The 20942-nt window shown below is 44.6% G+C and overlaps 1 protein-coding gene across 4 annotated transcripts in view; it reads right to left on the bottom strand.

Annotated features, from left to right (window-relative positions):
• Arhgef3 (Rho guanine nucleotide exchange factor 3) overlaps positions 1-20942 on the bottom strand; it is a 227377-nt gene that overhangs the window by 41141 nt on the left and 165294 nt on the right. For 2 of the 4 annotated variants that reach the window (XM_055612425.1, XM_055612427.1), the window contains exon 1: positions 20657-20875. The exons of the other annotated variants lie outside the window; for them this stretch is intronic. In XM_055612425.1, coding sequence (XP_055468400.1) covers positions 20657-20749 — 93 coding nt within the window. In that variant the 5' untranslated portion in view covers positions 20750-20875. Of the gene's footprint in view, positions 1-20656; positions 20876-20942 lie in introns of those variants that run through there. 4 annotated transcript variants of the gene reach the window in all.

Below are 20942 nucleotides of genomic sequence, written 5' to 3'. Positions count from 1 at the left end.
GGAGAGGGGAGGGGAGGAAAGAGAATGAAGGTGACCAATGAGGCCAGATTTTTCTATAAGAGAATTTAGTTAGCAATTTAATGTATCTAATGAGCTAGCTGCAAACAAAGGAGGACACAGCACTCTGACTGCATTCTTAACATAAGGTTTTCTTAATAGATTTTTAAATTCTTTCTCTAGGGAGGCACAGTGACTTTTCAGTCTCTTCATTCTTCCTCCCAAGAGGTAAGAGCAAAGCAGACTGCATCATGAAGAAACTGCCTACCACATCAACACAATGTAGCTCAGTTTCTCTTTTTCCTGTCCTCGAAACAGTTTCACCAAGACAGACCTACAGGGAACGCTTCCCTTTCTCTGCACTTCACTTTGCAGAGTGGGGCTGGGTGCCATATCAAGACAGGATACAGCGTGTCTGCAGCTGCCTTGAGAGTCCACCTTTTCTGAGCCACCACCGCTCCCCAGGGGTGGCTGGAAATGCAGCCTCGCTCGGCACAGGGACTTAGTTCAGAGCAAAGGTGAGATCTGTTTGTGCCAATGGATGCCTTTGTCCATGAGCTGATTAGGTCATATCAACAAACAAACAAACAAAAAGCAACTTTCAAATATTTGGACATGACAGGGGAACCTTTGCAAGGCTCCATGGTATTAGAGTCACCTCTAGGCCACCTCCAAACTCTCTACAGTGGCTTTCATCTCCCTCATGTTAAACATCAATTTATAACCTCTTGGTGACTGATTTGCACAAATAGATGATAACATGCTAATACTGGCTACAGGTTCTTTTTTGTTGTTGTTGTTTTCCAAGAATAGGTCTCATTATGTAGCTTTGTACTCCTTTAATCCCAGTGTTTGGGAGGCATATGTAATTGGGTCTCTGTGAGTTCAAGGACAGCCTAGGAGTACACTACCACACCTGGCTTGGCTACAGGTTCTTATCTCAAACCTCAACAAATAAAATTTACTAGTTTCATCATCTCAAAATGCTTTTACGTTAATTACTTATTATGCCCATTTGAAAGGTGAAGAAACTGGGGTCTCCAGAGATTGGCTTGCTTAAAATCATTCAGTTAGATAAAGAAAAAAAAAAGAAAAAAAAAAAAAAAAAAGGAAGGAGGCACCATAATTTGAGGCAGGCTGACCTCAGAGCCATGTTCTACCTGGGGCTGGCTAACTTTTTTTGTAAGGAAGCAGAAAGTAAGGAGTTTAGACTCTGTGGAGCACCCAGCCTCTGTCTTACACACCCATCTCTTCTGTCAGACATAAATAATACATAAACTAAGCAATGTGGGCATGGACTTTTAAATCCTTTCTTCAAATGAACACAAAGATTCAAATGTCACAGAAGTTTCATGTCAAAAACATTATCTTTCAACTATTAAAAACACATTATTTTTAACTTGAGCCTCACAGGAAGTGTGCCAGAACTGGCTGCTGACTAGTCAGTCACAATGCTACTCAGTGGTCCTCAAACTCGGCTCAGCTTCTGTATGCGACAAACCTCAAGATGACATCCTCAGGTATGGTACTTTGCCACGGGCCCTCCTGGCCATGGCACAAGATGGATGTGAAGGGTCCTCCCCTGATGAGAAGCAGACATAGCTGACTTCATTTCTGCCTGAGTGATCCCTATTCTACTATACTTTACTTCCTAAATAAATAAGTCCAAACATAGTATCAGCTTCCTCTGATCATCATGAATAAATTGGCCATGTTAAATGACACAATTCTTGGGATCTACTTCAGAATAAAATGAGGCTGAGGTGAGGTGATATAAAGAAGACAGGTCGATAACTGTCAAAAGAACACCCTTGGTTGCAATCTTTCGGGTGGCACAAAACAAAATTATCTCTCTCTCTCTTTTTTAAGTATTTATAATGGACAGAAAATTGTTCTAAAAAATGTATCATCAAATGCAGAAAGGGAAAAGATGAGTGAGTCCCTGAGCTCATCAATAGGGCCCCTGTGTGGGAGACCAGAAGTAGCCATCATCAGAACAGAAGAAATACGGCAGGAAATGTGGACGAGCGGGAAAGTGGAAGCTAGGAGAGCTACATTATGACCCTGAAGTCAAGGTCAGGGAGGCACCAGCCCAGCACCAGGTCCAGAACCCTTTATATCACTGGATTTGTTTGTTTGTTGTTGTTTTGGCTTTTACTAATGCATTCACACACAGTCTCCTAATCACTAAACTTCATAAAATGATCTGGTGGAGGCCCACTGATGTACTTTAAAAGCACACAGAAAAAGAGTCCTTTTAGGATCAGATTTTATCCAGACAAGAGGCCTCCGACCTTACCGTATTTGCTTTAATGGGAAAGCATGCTCTGCTTTCCCCAATGGCTCCCTCCCAACTAGGGCTTTTCTTTCCATTTACACTCTTCTAGGAAGGAGGAAGCTAAGGCCTCCCAGCTCTCGCCAATTTGCCTAGACTCTATCACCCTCTTCTTAGAGCCCCAAATCATTCACACTGATTTGATTTACAGTTTATGCTAGACTCTCACCCTCTCAGACAGCTAGGTCAGACCTGTGATTGCCAAGGCCTTCCCTGCCTGTCAGTGGTTCTCCTTCGACACTACTCAACACTCTAGTGCCTCTGCCTCCTGCCAAGCCATAAGCTTTAGTGGAGAGTGACAGTCTGCTTCAGAGCTTGTCCTTCCAGGAACTGCTAATTGTCTCCCCTCTCGTATTAACGCTTTTTTTTTGGACAAAGTGGCTATGAATGAGCTGTAGGTCATTTTGTAGGTCAATCAGTCATCTCTCTTAGTCTGGCTCTCATATTTCCTGTGTGATATTATGCATGTTATTCACAATTTCTTCAAGGGGAAAATGGGGGACTAGCTGCACAATGGCTTACAGGGAACTCTGCAGGAAACAGCTGTAATCTGTGGCAGCCCCCAGACTTATATTCACATAATATGCTCATGGCATCTTCAGAAGGCACCTCGTGTCATCATCCTCATGTTTCAGATGAGCTCACAGAGGTCTGCAAGACCATAACCTCCAGCACGAGGTCACACGCCCCAGACGGCAGAGGCGAATGTGGTCATCCACTGGCTAAGCCTCCTCAGCTCTGCCATTCTAGCTCACAGACCCACACAGCACAGGCTTCGGGACAAGCACGCGCTCCATGAGCAGCAGCTGGAACAGGACCTGCAAGCCAGGATGTCTTTTATCAGCACTCTCCATCTTTGCCTTCAAGAAAAGGTGAACTTACCCCCCCCCCAATACATGTATATTCTTTTTCAAAAAAACTTGATACTGATGTAATTTTAGATTCACAGACAAGCTGCAAAAATAGTACAGGGCGTTTCCTATACCTTTGACCACACTTCCTCTAACGTTCATGTCTTGCACAACCAGAGTACATTTATCAAAACTAAGAAGTTAGCACAACACCATGTGCTAGCACAACACCATGTTAGGGGAGTCACTGGGATTCCACCACATTCCCACTAATGCCCCCTTTCTCTCCCAGCATCTGATTTGAAATCCCACATTATTCAATGCCTCATTCTTCATAGTTTCCTCCCGTCAGTGGCCGTTTGCCACACGTTGCTCGTTATCTCTAGCTGATGTCACAGGAGCACTCATCAGTTACTTTACAGGGTGTCTCTCAGTGTAGCCGGTGTAATGTTCCCTCCTGATGAGGCTTAGGAAGTTTGCTCTTTGTATTCTGGTTGAGAGTGCATCAGAAGGGTATACCTTCTTTAGCACATTATGTCAAAGGGGACGTGATGTTATTAGGTCTGACAGCTAGTGATGTCAGCTTGGACATGTGGTTATGGTGTTGTTATAGGTCAATGAAGCCCCCCAAAAATACACAGACAAGTTTTAAACCCAGCTAACTGTACATACAAGCTCTAAACCTGGTGTCTGGGAATGCAACCTTATTGGGAACTAGGATCTATACAAATAAGTCAAGTTAAGATGAGGTCATACTAGTTAGGATCCAATCACAGATGTCCTTATATGAAGGGAAGATTTTGGCAGAAACACACAGATATAGACATAGAACACTAGAGAGGTTCAGATTAGAGTTACACATCCACATGCCAGAGAACCAAGGATGACCAGCAAATTCCAGAAAGAAGCAGGGAAGCAGTCCTGCAGAGGCTTAAAACACCTTGGTTATCAGCTACTTTGTTTCCAGAATGGAGACACAATATTGGGCCCTTAAGCCACTTGCCTTTGTCACAGGAGCTAGGAAACTAACACAGCTGGTGTCTGTGGATCTCCCTTCTGTGAAAGTGCCACCATCAGGTTCATAATTAACACATTCATTGGAGAGAGTGTTTATTTACCTTGTAAGTGTAAAGTGAGCATCACTGAAATGTGCAGGTGTCACCTTTTGAGGTGTGTCTCCCGGCTGCAAAAGGAAAGCCAAAGGAGGGCTCTGACAGAGTCCCAAGAGCCAGTGCCAACTGCTGGAAGGGAGGAGGCGGGCAAAGGTGTCAGTGTTCAGGGCAGGGTGACAGGAGGCATGACAGGACACACAGGCAGCAAAGAGGAGGTCTCTAGGAATGGCTTAAGCAACAGGGGAGTAGGGCTAGAGGGAAAGACAAGAAGGTCCCTGAGAACTGGCAGCTGAGTCTACCTCACTTTGTTGGGTACAAAAAGACGGTAATGAAATGATTGTTCTTAATTCGAAAATTTCCACTATTATTCTTTTCCCTTCTCTCTTTCCCTTGGCACATAGTTAATTAGACTGGTGTCATCTGTTACCAGAAGATGAAAGGCAAATAATGAAACCCAAATTCCAGAGGAAACCTGGCTTCATTGATTAGACAAGTGACACAGGTTTCAGAATTACTGGTTTTGAACCCACAAGATGAGCAAACGCTCCTCAGACTCAGATCAGAACTCTAATTTTCCTTTACAGATGTTGATCCATGATTTCAACAGGGATTCTGGGCTTTGGTGACAAAACATCAGAACAGCACCAGGAGAGATCCCCTGTAACTTTGGAGCAGCTGATGACCACACAGAGACCAGGCCCTTGTTTGTTTTTGCCAGCTGTGAGTCTGGCTGCCTGCCTTGCACTGGGCACACAGGGAGACGGCACTTCCCATTTAAGAAATGGCTCAATTCTTTCCTTTGAATCAGGTGCTAGGAGGAAAACACCCCGATTTCCTTCTTTCAAAAGAGAACAAAAAACGAAACGCTAGGACTTGTTTGTTTTGTTTTTGCTAATGGGAGAACAAGGAGAGCCAGGAGAGATAATATCCAGGAACACAGCACATTAGTTCAGGCTCATGCCCTCACTGCAGTCAGCCTGCCACACAGCTGGGCCAAGGTGCCCAGAGTATGCCCACCTTGGCTCATGGAAACATTCAAGAGTAGATGACAGAGAAGTCATAGCTGAACCGCTGACTCGAGCCATAAAACTGGACATACTGGGGTTGGAGGTGTATCTCAGTGGTAGAGCATGACTTCAACATGCATGTGCCCTGGATTCAACACCCAGCACCAAAAAACAAACAAACAAAAACCCCGCCAAAACACAGCACAACCCCCAGTGAGCAAGGTAAGGCTGAAGAAAGGACATTTGTTCTCAGTGCATCCAGTGCTTCCTGCACCAGGGAGCTCCAAAAGTCCAGCCGTAGCTTTGGTTTCTCAGCTAGCGTTGGTCTGTGAGGTGACTACTTTTAGGAGAGCCTTGGTTAGGGGAGAGACATCAAGACAGCAGGCTGAACCCAGGCAACTATGCTCAGTGCCCCAGTCGCAAACAGCTTACCACACAGTGCAAAACAAATAAAAACAACAAGAAAAGAAAAGAACTCATTTGCTACAACAACTTCTGTGGTCTTTCAGCTTCCTTCAAGTCTAAAACAATGCTGGCAAGGTATTATAGCCCATTTGTTTGAACAAACTCAACGGCAAAATGAAGGAAAAGTAGTGGCTGGAGAGAATAAAATGAGAAGCTTCATTCTTCTATAGTGTATTCTAGAGAAGCAATTCATTTCACAACAAATGCCAAAGGCATAATGTCCAGGGAATGTTGTTTTGTTTCCAAAGGAAGAATCTTAATAAATTATTAAAATTATTATTTTGAAAAGGGTTTCACCATGCAGCTCAATCTGGCCTCAAACAAGGGCTGTCTTCCCTCAGCCTCTAACACTACACCACACTAGAGAGGCATGTGCCCTTGCCCAGCTTATCTTATTGTCTTAATTCTCCTTTTCACTGAAGTTTGGACCCCATTTTGGAAAAGTGTAGTATCCTACTTGCCTGTCACGAGGACATTCGTTTTTGCTGAATGAAGGCTTATTTATGGGCTTGAGGAGGGCAGGGATTAAAAAAAAAAAAAGGCGAAGAACTTTGAAAAATAACTCAGTAAAATATGGACCTCTCAGAGAGCTGGAGCAGGCAGCAGCCCAGGTTATGTACATAATCTCTCAGGAGTGCCAGTAAAATAAAACAGAACCACTGTTTCAGACTGGAGTGTTGGCTAAGGCCTCCCTCCTCAATTACTTTCAAAGTTATTCATTTTAGTCAACATTAGAAGGGTAAGTCAACATTTGTCCTGGCAGCAAGCCCACATTTGTTATTTTATTAGTCTGCTACTGGCTAAATTGGCCCAAGATTAAACACATCTAATAAATAGCCCTAAAATATTGGAGTTTAGCTGAAAACCACATTCAAATTCTCTTACACAGGATGTTACTATTACTTAACCCTAGGCAGGAGAAGCACACACCCACACCCCTCTAAGTTCCTTTCAGCCAGCGCCAGCCCCTATCGCCTGAAGCTCATCTTGTCATGCCCAGACATGGTTCTACAGACCTTCAGAGAAAGAGGAAGCCAAATATTTAGGTCTCTCTGCGGCTTCTGGCTACACAGCTGCCTGTCCAACTTTAAGCAGCACTTTTTTACTCTGTTGGGGCAGACAGAGCCAGAACTTAGAGCTGTGTGTCACTTCAGGAGTGAGACTTCTGACAAAACTGGAGGCCAGCCGGCAGGGCCGTCTCCCTGGGTTGTGAATCACAGGAAGGTCATCCAGCAGACAAAGACGCAGTGCACTTTGGGCAAGAGTGTTGCATACGTGATGCGCCCAGTGTGTTATTATTCCCACTCCCGGGTCTGGAAAATGGGGTACAACTGGATAGTCCCGACTGGATGAAACCAATGGGGTACCTAAGAGATGGCGAGGGTAGCATGGTCCCTGCCACTGGGCCAATAGGAAGGAAGGCCTCTGTGGCTTTGGAGTTCCTCAGCTACTTCCTACTGACTTCTTGGAACCTCTGGGTGGGATGAAGTTCTGTCTCTGTTTATTTCTGCTGAAGGGATACCCTGGCTCCCACCCTACCCCTGTGGGTTATAGGAGAAAACCACGCATTGGGGCGTCTAACCTTATTTCAGAGTTGAGGAAGCTGGTGTGCACAAATCTCAAGACTACTTTTAAGACATTCTGTAGGCTCCCTCAGAGCTTAGGAATGACCCCGAAGCCTCTGCTGAAGGTGACAAAGTTCCTGTCACCTTGACAAAAGAATATATCAATATATCAAATGTATCCATGGATAAATACAAGCCCATCTTTCTGGCCAGAGACCACTTATTTTATAACCTTCAGCCATAATGTAAACTCCTCTTGTTTGGCTTGCTAGCTGTGAAGTGCAATGATCCTCCTAGAGTTTTCTGGGGGAACACATGAGACTTTGTGGAATGTATGTCATGGGCCCACTTCAGCGGGAACCCCCAGGTAAGACCAGAGCAAACTAGCCTATTCCGAAGCCCAAGGATCAGGTGCTTTCTCCTCCAGCCTGCTCTCCAGCCCACCTCCACTCCCCTCAGCTTCCCAACATACTTTCCATGGCCACATCACTGCCATATTCTAGCCACATATTTTCATTCCACACTCCTGCCTTCTCCTTCCTGTGGCTTTATCATCTGTTTGGTAAAACTCTCACTGAACAGAGGAAAACTGAGAGCAGCTTGGCAGGATTCAAGGCTATACCGGAGGACACAAAAACAATGGTGAAATCCTAAGATATTAACCTGAAGGGGGGGGGAGGAGGTCTTAGGTCTCCACAGGACAGGCCCCGTCCACACTGCCACAGGAAATGGTATGCAGTCTTGCCAGACGCTAGTACTGTCTGGGATTACACAACCACAGGGATTCTGGGCATTTAATCCATGAGATGTATAAAGTAGAACTTTTCTCAAACAAACATGGTGCATTTTGCTTCAACAAGGACCTGCACAGCCTCAACTGTGTCCCCTCTCTATCTGCCTGCCATCTTCCAAAGGTCAGCGTTCATGATCTTAGCTTCCCGGAAAACTAAATACAAGTACAGAGATGAAAACTGGTGCACAGTTCACCATCTCAGTGTCCCAAAGAACAGGACAGGTTGTTCTTGCTGAGTCCTGGATGATGATGTGCGTCTCAGGCCAGCTGACCTGACAGGTCTGCTGTCTGACTGAAGATAAGGCTGCAGATAAGGCAGGGACCACATTTGGCCGCAGGAGAGAGAAGATGCGCGTCTTTGCTGTCCTGTTGCTGCTTAGCTTGGAAGCTTTTCAGGAATGTAACTTCCAGAAAGAAACAGAAAACACTTGTGATGCTTCTCGCAAGTGCCAGCTGTCCCCAGCACCACCTAGTCCCTTCAGATGCCTGGCTTACACGTGTCCTCAGCAGCACCTTCCCACACGGAACAACCAGGAAATATAGAACATTTTAGAACATTCAGCTCCCAAGAGAGAACAGAATAAACCCAAATCTAGTTATTCTAAACTGAAAAAGCTTCCAACAACCACATGAGAATCAGTAAATTGAGAATAATTTTTTAATGTAAACTTTCACATTGGGGTTTCACCTTGCTACCTACTGAGCAATGGTATGTGAAAAACTAAGGTAGAGTAAGCTGTTGAGCAAAGCGTGAGGATGGTGATCTACAGCAGGTTCCTGCGGTCCTTCTGTCATCCCACACACCCCTCAAGTAAGTACAGAAATAGTTTCAAAATGCTATTCCCTAGGATGGGTGTGCATACTCACCAGAACACAATGCTGTTTGCTTGGCCACCTTTCATTCTGCAACATATTTTTAATGACAGGAATTTTTTTTTTTTTTTTTTTAATGCTCACTAACAATAGATTTTCCCAAAAGCTCATTGCAAACACTGGCTCTCTCAACTCTGCGTCTGCAACCTTGAAACATGATTATGTTATTTCTAGCTGCCAGAATTTAATATGATGCCAGAAGTATCATTATCTAGAGTCTATTGACATTCTCATGTGTGAATATGAAAAAGAAGGTATCACATGACAAGGAAAGTAAGGAGTCCCTGAGGCCTAGCCTTCCTACATCAAGTTCAGCTCATTTCAATGACGAAAGATAATGAGGAAACTGAAAAATAATGGCTGCTGACTTATAAACACAGAAGCCAAATCACAGATTGTTGAGTGAAACAAAATGTTGGCTTTGCCTTGGAGTCAGAAGCAATGGGTGCCAGTAAGTTTCTAAAGAGACAAAGGCAGTTTTGCTGAATATGGTATTTATTTCTGGGGTAAGGGACTCCCCACCTTCCTTCCCATCCCCAGTAGCAAAAGACATGTAGATGGAGTAAAGGCTCATTGTGGACCAGAGTCTTCTCCCTTCTGCCTCAACACTTAGGTGGCTGACCCCGTAAAGCCTTATGGAATCACTGCCAAGGCCTCTCTCTGCCTGACTCTCTCCCGCTGCAATGTTAGGACTCTATTTTATGGAAGAGGAAGCAGGTGTCCAGGGAAAGGAAAACACTTGTTCCAAGTTTTACCAAGTAATTAATTGGCAGAGCTGGAATTCAAATTCAAATCTACCTGACTTGAAAGCCTTTCCTGCCACCACCGCACTGATTTCCCAGGGTACAAAATATCCTCTTGTAACAACATCATGACACGCACAGGGCAACATCCTGCCAGTCTGTCTCCAAGGGACTTCTGTCCACTAATGCCTTGAGTCACAGAGCAAGCAAATAAGACTTAAAGGGGTTTAGAATCTGCCCAGGATCCTCTAGCCACTGTAGCATTCGAGGCCACTCACTTGCCTCCAAGACCTTGGTTCTGTGAGGTTCCTAAGCCAGAGGGAACCTGGGTGGGAAACAGGATGTCATAGGCAGAAGACTGAGGCAGGAGTGAAAAGAGGAGAAGCTGAGCCTGCTGCAGTCTATCCTGTCACTCTGGGACCAACACGACAGACACGTGTGAGGTGCTTTGCCCATGTGCCTCCAGCAGACGTGATCCTCTAAGGGTGCCCGGGGTAGACGGCAGCCTCACTTGGCCGCTTTCCAGTACATGGTGTGCACAGGCTTCCAAGTTTCTCACTGAGTCTCCCCTGTCACAGACTGACGGTCATTATCTATATGCTAGGTTTCCCAAGGATTTGGTCAAACTCAAACAGAAGTTCCCTGGGGTCAGACAGTATAACCTTTGTTTTCTAAACATCTAAACATGAAGGAAAACAATATACACATTCAGATCTCAGTACCTGCTCATTGACAACTGAAGAACCCTAGAGGTCCTATTTTAGTTATTCAGTATTTTATCATCACACTATGGCGCCTCCACTTCACTTCTAACAAAGGTCTTATTTGTAATTAAGGTGCCCTATGAGAATAAGGCATGAGGAACTCAAAGCAACTGAACCTACCCTCATCTGCTTGCCTTTGTCTGCGGTCAATGCTGGCTGGGAGTCTTGGATGATGCATGCCAGCTGCGAGCTGCCTCAATGGCCAGGTGGCCTCTCTACTCACACTCACACACTGTCTCCTGTTTAAAAGTCATTCTAGGAACTATGAAATCACACCAGGTATTTTTAGCCTACCTGTAAGGAAAGAATGGAAGCTTGCCAGTGTGCCTGGAACATCTTTTATAATAATAATAATAACTTCGTTTGGACCCCTGGGAACACCAACTAGGAGTTGCCTAGGAAGGAAAGAGTAACTTTGTTTCATGAAATGGCCACCCCAGCTTCTCCTCATACACTCACGCAGAAGCCATTGTGGCTGCTAACAAGTCCCGTGGCTGCCGCTTTATTTCTTTTGGAAATCTTACCTTACAGGTGAGGAAAGCAAGATTTAAGAGGACACATGAGTCCAGCCCAAGGTCTCTTCAAATCACAAGCAGCCCAGAGTTGGGATTAAGAACTCAAATCATCCTAATTTCAGATCCTAGTTTCCAACTTCTACCTTCTGGCCCATTTTGAAATATAATCTTGCCCAATCTTCCCTTCAAGGAAGAAGGCAAAAGAAAGAAAATGGGTTAAATAAATTCATTTGGAAATCTGGAACTTTCTTTGAAGCTTTAGAAAAAAAAAATTTACTTATAGTGTTAGAAGAAAGAATATCTTTTTTTTAAAGCTTGATTAACATGGAGTCTAGAATTTCCTTTGACACATTAAAACTTTTCATCTACCTCAAAGTCTTAATATCGAAGTATGGGCCCCATGTTCTTTGTTCGACTTTGCTTAGTCTGAAAATGACTGTGTTCAAACCTGTGAACTTGCTATATCATTCCAATCGTAGAGGAACCCTCAGAGCATGCCTCACAATTTCTAAGGACTGTTGTTTCCACCATGACAACTTTTCCACACATGTGAACCACCCATGCTATCAGGTACCTACTCATCCATAAATTGTTAATTTCTTACTTTAGTAAACTTAGTATAAAAACAAGGTATCGACTCTGTAAATGGGGGGGGGGGGTCTCATAAGACCTGAGTTCAGATCTTGAGCACGGGTGTAAAGAGTTGCCTGTGGCAGCTTGTGCCTGTAACCCTGGCATTGGGAGAGTTGGAGAGTGGCAGTGGAGTGTGTGTCCAGAGGTGGACTTTAAGCATCATCTTCTCCAATGCATGCATATACACCCTACCAGTGTTAGGCTCTTGTTAAATATTTTCCCTCCCTGAAGCTTCCAAGGCTGATTCTTACACTTTGTGAAAAGTGGAAATTAGCAAACACATAGAGGTCCAAAGTGACTTGAATCACTTTGGTTCTTATTTCTGTATCATCTGAGCATGCCACTAAGCTTTTAGGAAATAATTGAATCCAGTCCTCCCTTTCCAGACAATGACAAAGAAGCCAGAGGTTCTGAGTGGTGGAGCCCACAGGTGTCTTGTCCTCTAGTGAGAAGCTCTCATCAGAATCAACTTAGAAACAAACGCTGCATTTAGGAGAGTTATGAAGCCATCTTCCACTTCCTGCTGTATATATCAGAACAACGCTCACTGTCACAGGCCCTGAAAGCCTTGGCATGAAGCACGCATAGACTCACGAGAGAGAAAGCAGGTGTCATTGCCAAACCACAGAGGCAGAAGAGGGTGGAGATGACACTTCTCTGTCTCTGGCTCACACTTTAGCTACTAAGGGTTTATTTCTGTTTTCACAGAGGTTTCCAAGCCCTTTTGAAAGATCACAACAGGAAGTTCTCCTGCCCCCAACACACACACACACACACCCCTCACCAAGAAGCAGCAATGAAGATGGTAGACGAGGCCTATAAAAACGAACAAAGATTGCAGGATACTGATGGCCCACCGACATCCATTGCCAAGATGTGTGAAATCTAAAATTAAGAATTCACTAGGCGAATTCAAGTGTTCAGCAAGAGAGCATGAGCTTAGCACAGGGAGACACTGAATCGGCTGCAGCACTGCAGGGGCTGGGGGTGAGGAAGACCTCTCCACCAGCAACCTCTTTGATTCCTCTTTGACTTGACTGCGGTTGGTTTTTTGTTTTGTTTTGTTGTTTTTTACAAGGTTTTATCTGCTTATACACCTGCACACCAGAAGAGGGCACCAGATCTCATTATTGATGGTTGGGAGCCACCACGTGGTTGCTGGGAATTGAACTCAGGACCTCTGGAAGAACAGACAATGCTCTTAACCTCTGAGCCATCTTTCCAGCCCCTTGTTGTTAAGATATTTGAGAACGGAGTTTGCACCAGCCACAAGCTCAGGACAGAAACAGCTAGAAGGAAGCCTTAGTCCTCCTGGCCACCAGGTGCAGCTCTGTTTCCATTCCTGGTTCATCTCCTTTCCGTGGCTGTTTCTTTCAGAAATGCTCCATATTTCTAGGTTGGGAAACTGTACTAGAGTATGAAATATTATAAGGTTCAAACTTAGGCTCTTGGTTTTATTTGACTCAATCAGGTTGCCAACTTCTAGTACTGTCTATGTAAGAGTATTTGGAGAAACGCATTTCTTTTTGCTGTTTATCATGTCATCTGTGGCTACTACATCTGTAGAACCCAGAAGGTAGCAGGTCAACATAAGTCACCAATGTGTGCAGAAGTTTATGTCCATCCATTCTCTGTGGGCTTGTTTTTCACTTTAACAGTGATCCCCTATCAAGTAAGTACAAAGTAAGTCTTTGTTTGCAGTTTGGGATTCTGAAGCACAGGCCAGGGAAAAGGCCACCAATTCACTGACCCAAACATGAAGCCACTTTGTGTAGGGTTCTAGCCAATCTTAATGGGGTTCATTTGTAACACTTCCCAGAAATTTCTGCTTAAAACCAGCTCCATTAAGTAACATGACTAGTGGCTTCAGCCAAATTTTGCTCAAGACTTGGAAAAGAAGGGGCATCGTTTGCTTGTCTTAGTTCATTAAAAACAAAACAACGGTCCTTGCCTTACCCATTGTTACAGTCCGAGTACAGAAGGTCCTCTACAGGTGCATATTGAGGGCATACTCCCTAGCTGCCAGCACTATTTTGAGAAGTACTAAGAAAATCTAGGAGGTGAGAGGTCAGGTGGAAGAAGTAGGTCTCTGGGACCATGCCTTTGATGGTCATACCTGGTCCCATGCCCATGTTTCTGTCTACCAGAGTGCGCCACTGCACCCAGATCATTTTTATAATTTCCGGTAAAGTGAACAGCTCAAACGATCTTAGTCCTCAGTTCCTTGTAATGCAAGCTGTCTCTTCTTGTCTTTTGTCTATTTGTCAATAGACAATTTTATATTGGTGTAGATTATTTATATAACAGATATACTAATCTTTGCCCCTGTCACTTTTATTTCTAAAATATTTTTCAAGGTATTATTCTACTTCTCTTGTCTAAGGAAACATATTACATAAAAAAGAAACTTTTGTTGATTTAACATAATATAGTACAATTATAGTATTTCTGAGATGACCAATACTTATGGTTTCTGGGCACAACTAGGATGTACAGATAAAAAATAAGCAAAAACAAAAAGGAGACAGAGCAGACACAACTGGGTGGATTAGGAGCAAGGATGTGATGTGGGAGGGGTTAGGATAGGGACAACAACTTTCAAATATTTACGATACATGAGAAAGTACACTATAGGATAACAGCTCTGGAAAGCAGTGCTACAGTCAAAGGATTTTCTCAGAGCCACACTGCACAGAGACAGAATACAACCTTACGTGCTATGAGCTCCCCGCCTTTGGAAGTGCTACGCAGAGACTAAATGCATCCAGCAGCTGGATTCAAACTGGGCACCTGTTCTCAACAGATCAGAGGATTCCTTACTCCCAGGGAATTCTGATGCAGTGAGTGACCTCAGGTCATTTCCTTAGCTGATTCCATCTGTTTCTTAAATTCCTGGAAGCAACGCCTGTTTTGTTACTCTTTTCTTTCTCAATATAAGGGGTCAGGGGGAAGACCAATGAATTTACTGTTAAGCTTTCTGGTTCAGCTCCAATTAACTGAAGTTTACTAATAACCAAGGCTGCCTTCTTGAAAAAGAACACAAGGGCCCAAGCTCAGAAGAGCCATGTCTAAGGGTTCCTAGACTTAATAGGGACCACTCTTCCTAGCCAGCAGAAGGTTCACAGGCCCATCTTAATTACCTTCCGACAGTTTCTTCTAAGCTAGTAGATCCTGTCTACCAAAACCAAAACAGGGAAAACAAAGTGGGAAAGAAGATGGCATTAGAAACCTCTGGCCTTCACTGGCAATGGTGTATGAACTGACACAAGAATGAATGGCAATACAATTACAGCAAGTTCTTCATGTGACAAATTACACAAGGCCACCAACATATACATCACCAATGAAGGCGCCGCAGATACACAAAAATTCTATTAGTATAATTACATTTACATAGGGCTTGCAAAATTAGGCCTTGATCAGTAATTTTCACCCAGCAATTATAAAAACGGTGGCAGTAGCCCACAACTGTGGGGTGTCTTTAAAAAAAGGGGGGGGGAACACATTTTTTTAAAAAATGGTAGTTGAACCCTCATTATTGGTTTCTGTGGAAGGCTGGTGGCTCGTGTATAAGCAAAATGACTCATAGAGGAATTGATGGTGCCATCTTCACATTGCTGAGCATGTAGAGTTTTGGCAAAGACCTGCCTCGTGGTCTTGAGTTCACATACAGTTGAACTTACCCAAACCCTCTCAAGCAGGGCTTGCTAGTCTATGAAGCAGGCTGCAGATAGTGACTAGAGGGTTGGGCCTCTCACTCATTACGGAAAGAATGAACCATGGATTGTGAGGCAATCTTTGGGGCAGGCAGGATCATCCTTCATATGCTACGTAGTAAGGAGACTAGTGATTTAGTCATTTTGTGGCAAGCTGATGTGGTTGGGGAAGTACAGACTTCACAGTCAGACTAAGTCGTGAGTCTTGGATCCTCTGGCACCTAGCTCAGCCATGACCTCTTGCTCAGAGTCTTTCCTTCTGCAAAAGAGAATGCACTTGACAATTTCATGTCAAGGCGACACATCTGAGAGGAGAGAACCTCAATTAAGAACATGCCTCCGTCTTGAGATTGAGCTGTCGGCAAGCCTTCGGGCATTTTCTAAATTAGTGTGATTGATGGAGGAGCAAGCCATGGAAGCCAGTCAGTAAGCAGCACCCCTCCATGGCCTCTGTATCACTTGCTGCCTCCAAGTTCCTGCCCCGACTTTAATGACAAACTGTGATGTCAAAATATACCCTTTCTCCTCAGTCTGCTTTTGGTCATGGTGTTTCATCACAACAGTAGTAATCCTAATAAAGACAGGAGATAACAGCAACCTCATATGATTATTGTGACTATGGTCAAATTTAAGGACATACAAATGAGGACCCCGTGCATAGCTATATAAAAAACAATGTTCCATAAATTAAGGCAATGCACATGATTTTTTTTTTTTTTTTTTGGACACAAAGTCTTGATTTGTAGTCCAGCCTTGTCCTGAACTCATGAATACTTCTACCCCATCTTCTGAGTGCTATATTACAGGTATGGGAGCTGGAGAGATGACTCAGTGGTTAAGAGCACTGACTGTTCTTCCAGAGGACCTGGGTTCTATTCCCAGTACCCACAAGTGTCTGTGGCTCCAAGATCTGACACCATCACACAGACATACTTGCAGGCAAAACATCAGTGCATATAAAAGTAAATAAATTAAAAAAAATAAAAAGATTACAGGTCTAAGTCACCACACCAGGCTTGATAATACTCATTGAGATTATTATGTGCCAGGGACTGCAGGAATTATCTCATTTGACCTTCACTATGGCTCTAGGAGGCAGCACTATAATCACCTCTGTTTTACCATAAAGAAAACTGATGCTTTGAGAGACACAATGGTTTGCCCAACCTGACAATAGTTCCACTATCAGGTTCTAGGGAAGACGAGGGGACCCAGATAGTCCAATCAGACACCACCAGTGAGTTAATGACCTTTTTATGCATACCTATTTATGTGGGGCTTTTCACCCAGCAAAATCTGAGGCCTACTAAGCCATCTAAAGAAACTTTAGGGTCTAGTTGTAATAGCTGCCAAGGTTGTTTCCATGCATTTAGTCATATATACTGACAGTTCAGTACTATATGATGCAGATTCCAAAAAGCTAAGTACAGGAAACCAATGAGCACTTACCTCTGTAACTGGCACTCAAGGAGTGCATCCCCAAGTGGGCACAACTGGGGGAGGCATAAATCACAAGAACACAGGGCCCAGCTTGCCCTGTAGCCAAAGCTCCAGAGGCACCTTCTCAGTTCTATGGTTAAGATTATATATTTAAAAGACAATATTTGTTTGGAGCATTTTAGATTTCTGTTTTGCATTTCCCTTCATTTGTTTTTCTTTTTCCATTAGATGTTTTAAGTACTGAACACTGGGCTTAATCCATCAGGAAATCTGGTATTGAATCTTGGATCAGGCTGGACCTTCTTTGAATAAGCCACCTCTCTTTCCTCAGTGTCCTTTTCACAAAGCTGGAACAACAATACATGTTTTGTGATGAGCTACAACGTGGTGGGAATTTTAAGAGAGACCTAGGCGTGGTAGAATCAGAAAGAGGGCAGAATGCTATCATTTTATATCTACTGTGGGCCATTATTCAGAGGACTACGCAAGGCTACTGAATGAGTAAAAACTGAAACCTATACTTTTGGGAGCCCAGGGTAATCTTCAACTACTCACAGACTACAGCTATTATCTATGTCCTGGAATTTTTATAAGCACCAAGAGATAAAGGCAATGGCTAGAAACACCACCAACCAAATGAGGCCTGATGCCAACAATATCTACGCCCAGAGCGAGCAGTCTACCAGGTTGCCAGATTTAACACAAAGAAATAACACAATTAAAAATGAAACTGCAGGCTGGAGAGATGGCTTATCAGGTAAAAGCACTTGGTGTGCAAACCTTACAACCTGAGTCCAACCCCCAGATTGTACACTGGAGAGAAGTAGAGCTGTTCTCTAACCTCTACATGCCTGAACTTGCACGCACACACACACACATACACACACATAAACGTAACGTTGACCTACAACTCTTAAAAGCCTGTTCTCACTCTAGCTTTCTTAACCATACCTGGCTACTGAATCTTCTAGTTAAAATACACCTCACCACAGGGAAACAGACTTTTGGCTGATAATCAGCCTGGTTCATTATCGAGATCAGCTTCCCTTTTAGTGAACTGAGCGGGTATTCAGAGCACCTATCTTCCTAGAGAGACACTCCCTCCCAGGATAGGAAGTGATCAAAACTTTCATGAATATGAAAATAGAGATAAATTGAGCAAAGCTGCATTAATGTTCAGAAGAAATAAACTGCTCATGTCATATGACATTTTTTTTCTGTGAAAATCCAGAGCTGTGTACCAAGTACCTCACATGTCACAGTAATGATCAGAGCCAAAGAATCTAGTTAATCACAGGCATTAAAATTAAACATCTGCAACCCAGCCCCTATGCCCATAAGAAATGCCAGAGTAAGAAGCAGAGTTTTATTAGTTGACACAAAACATCAGATATGCACTATGCTAACCTATGTAGATAGTGTTTAAAAGCTTAAAATGGATCTTTTAAAGAAAAAAATTTAAACATGTATCATTTTTGCTTCCACTGGAAACTACCTTGGAAATAAAAAAGAAGCATTCAGATTAAATCCTGCAGAGAAATTTTATTTCTTGCTTTTAAGAGCACTGTTCACGTCATTTGTATACGGGGACACGGTACGCTGCAACTGGACAGCATCAAAGCCTGCTCCCCCTGAGCTTTCTGTTAAGGGGCTGGTGACTGAGTGCCAGAAGGCACTGGCTGGTGCTGCACGCTCAGACCCCCTAGAGCGGGCTCAGGACTGCCTGCACACAACTGCACCAGAGCAGGAGCTCGGCCACAGGCAGCCTGAAGGTCAACGGGTCCTGTCATGCCAGGCAGGCCTTCCTTTCATTACTGTCCTTTTCACAAAGAAAAATAATCTCTTGAGAAAGAAACTTTCGTAAGACCTAACAATCAATAACTACTTTTTAAACAATTATATAATCTCCCTTTTTAAAAGACAGGAAGTGAGTGCTTTTTTTTTTTGACATTTATAAATACTGGCGACACCTACTGGCAGAAAATATATTTCAGTCCATAGCTTGAAAGAAGCCTGATATACAGAAGCTGCCTTTTGTGCTGACAGAAACAAGGAAACACCTCCCCCAACCCACTTAGGTTTCTTTTTCCAACTTTGCCTATCTCCATTATTAGGAAGTGATTTATACCTGACCAATGAAGTTGGAAGCATCCATCTCTGCTTCAAGCTGTGTAAAGTGTCCTTTTATTATGCTAAAAATAATTATAATAATAAAACTCATAGTGATAACCTGAAAAATATTTACCAACTATTCCTCAAAAGCACTCACTTCCCATACTTGTTTTTACTCAAGCACATCCCCACAAAGGAAAAATAAAACATTTGATTTTGTGATTCCAATTAGTAATGAAAAATTAGCATAAATAGTTCATGAAATATTACAGCATGCATCTACAGGCTATGACTAACAAGAAAAGACTAAGCAGGCAAGTTCAGCTAAGCCTTTACCAAAGTACCCCACAACACAGGATGAAGAGATAGAAAAACCAGTGCTCTGAATCCACAGCTATTTTCACTATTGTTTTCTTCGGCCCATTTTAGTTATTTATCCCAGTCGATTATGCTTTTTCTCCTACCAGGAGTTTGAGGCGTCACCAGCCCCACTGCTACTGAAAACTCATACCCATTCCAGGCTGTAACATCCTCAACTCCATGTTGGTCCTGTCCAAACAAATGAGAACCCACCACACTGCCACAGCTGCTGAGACTAAAAACTAAAAATATTCAGCTGAGCTAGGGAAGGAAGTTTAGCTTGTACTCAACATACAAGAGCTATAACCAGAGCCTATTGGAGTCCTGTTTGGGGGGTGTGTGCGTGCTCTTGTTGGAAGAAATGAATCTCTAATACCCCCCCCCCCCCCCCACTCCTCCACACATGCACCTATACATAATTCAGTGAGCAAGCCTGGTGGAGAGCTGGGATAAGCCCGGACACACACCTACACACCTGCCTCTAGCTCCCAGCATCTCCCCCTACCCTTGTCCTCCTCCCCCTCGTCCCCCCCCCCCCCCCCCCCCCCCCCCCCGGCCGGCCCGGCGGTTGGTCTCAGAGGGAGGTGAAGAGAGCGGAGAACACACTCAGACATGATGAGCTGGTCCTACGGACTCCACCACAGCAAAGCTGATAAGGCAACTGCCTTCTCTGAAACTCTGAAAAATAGTGAGAATCGCTTCTCCAGCTGAACCTAAACAACCTCTAAGGGCATTCAGCAACTGGCCAGGGACAGAACACATGTGGGATGAGAGAGGACAGGACTCTCTCAACTACCCAAGGGCACAACAAACTTCCCAGAGGGAAAACCGCTTCCATTATTTCAAGGCAGCTCATTTTTAGCAGTCATGAAGGAGACCCTCAATTACTCATTTAGCCTCAGACCCAAAATGAACGACACCCTCCCCCAAAACCTCCTTTATTGGTTACATGTGACACGTAAAAGTGCCCACATGAGCGACACCCTCCCGCAACCTATTTATTGGTTACTCGCGACAAGTAAAGGTTCCCTGGCTCTCCAACAGTTACAGACCAAAAGTGTCTGGTGAGATGTCTGAGCCGGTCCCCAAGAACTTAGGCTCCCCGACCCGGGCCGGGGAGGGGTGGGGCTGCTTTGAGCCGGGCTCCTTCCTGACACCCATCTAACAGGTCAGCGGTAGCCGAGGCTGGGGTTCTGTGCGCCCGACGCTCGGGCAGGAGAGGCGGGCGAGGAGCTGCAGCTCTCGGGCGCAGGGCGAGACCCCGGGATGGAGGACCCGCGGAGGAGTGAGGGGAAGTGAAGTGGCGATCGGGGACAGGCAGCACGCGGGGGAGAGGGAGAGCGCGGGGTGCAGGCGTGGGGAGGGCGCGTCCTACCTCGTCCTTGGCCGCCCGGCTGCCCAGGGGCGCCTCCAGGCTGCAGTTGGCCCTCTTGACAGTGAGGTAGAAGGGGTAATCCTTGGCCACCATGGCGGCTGCCGGGCCTGCCCTTTGAGATGTCACCGCTGACCCCAGGCGACAGCAAAAATCCCGTGTGAAAGAGGACCCGAGCTCCACGGTGCCGGCGGCGGCGACGCGGACTCCTCCAGCGGCTTCCAGCCGGGTGGACCCGACGCCTCGGCTCCAGCGGGGGCGGGGCCCCTCAGGTCACGCCCACCGAGGG

The sequence above is a fragment of the Psammomys obesus genome, unplaced genomic scaffold, assembly GCF_907164565.1.
Source record: "Psammomys obesus unplaced genomic scaffold, mPsaObe1.curated_primary_1811, whole genome shotgun sequence".
In the NCBI taxonomy this organism is placed as follows: Eukaryota; Metazoa; Chordata; class Mammalia; order Rodentia; family Muridae; genus Psammomys; species Psammomys obesus.
This window is presented reverse-complemented; position numbering and strand designations above follow the sequence as displayed.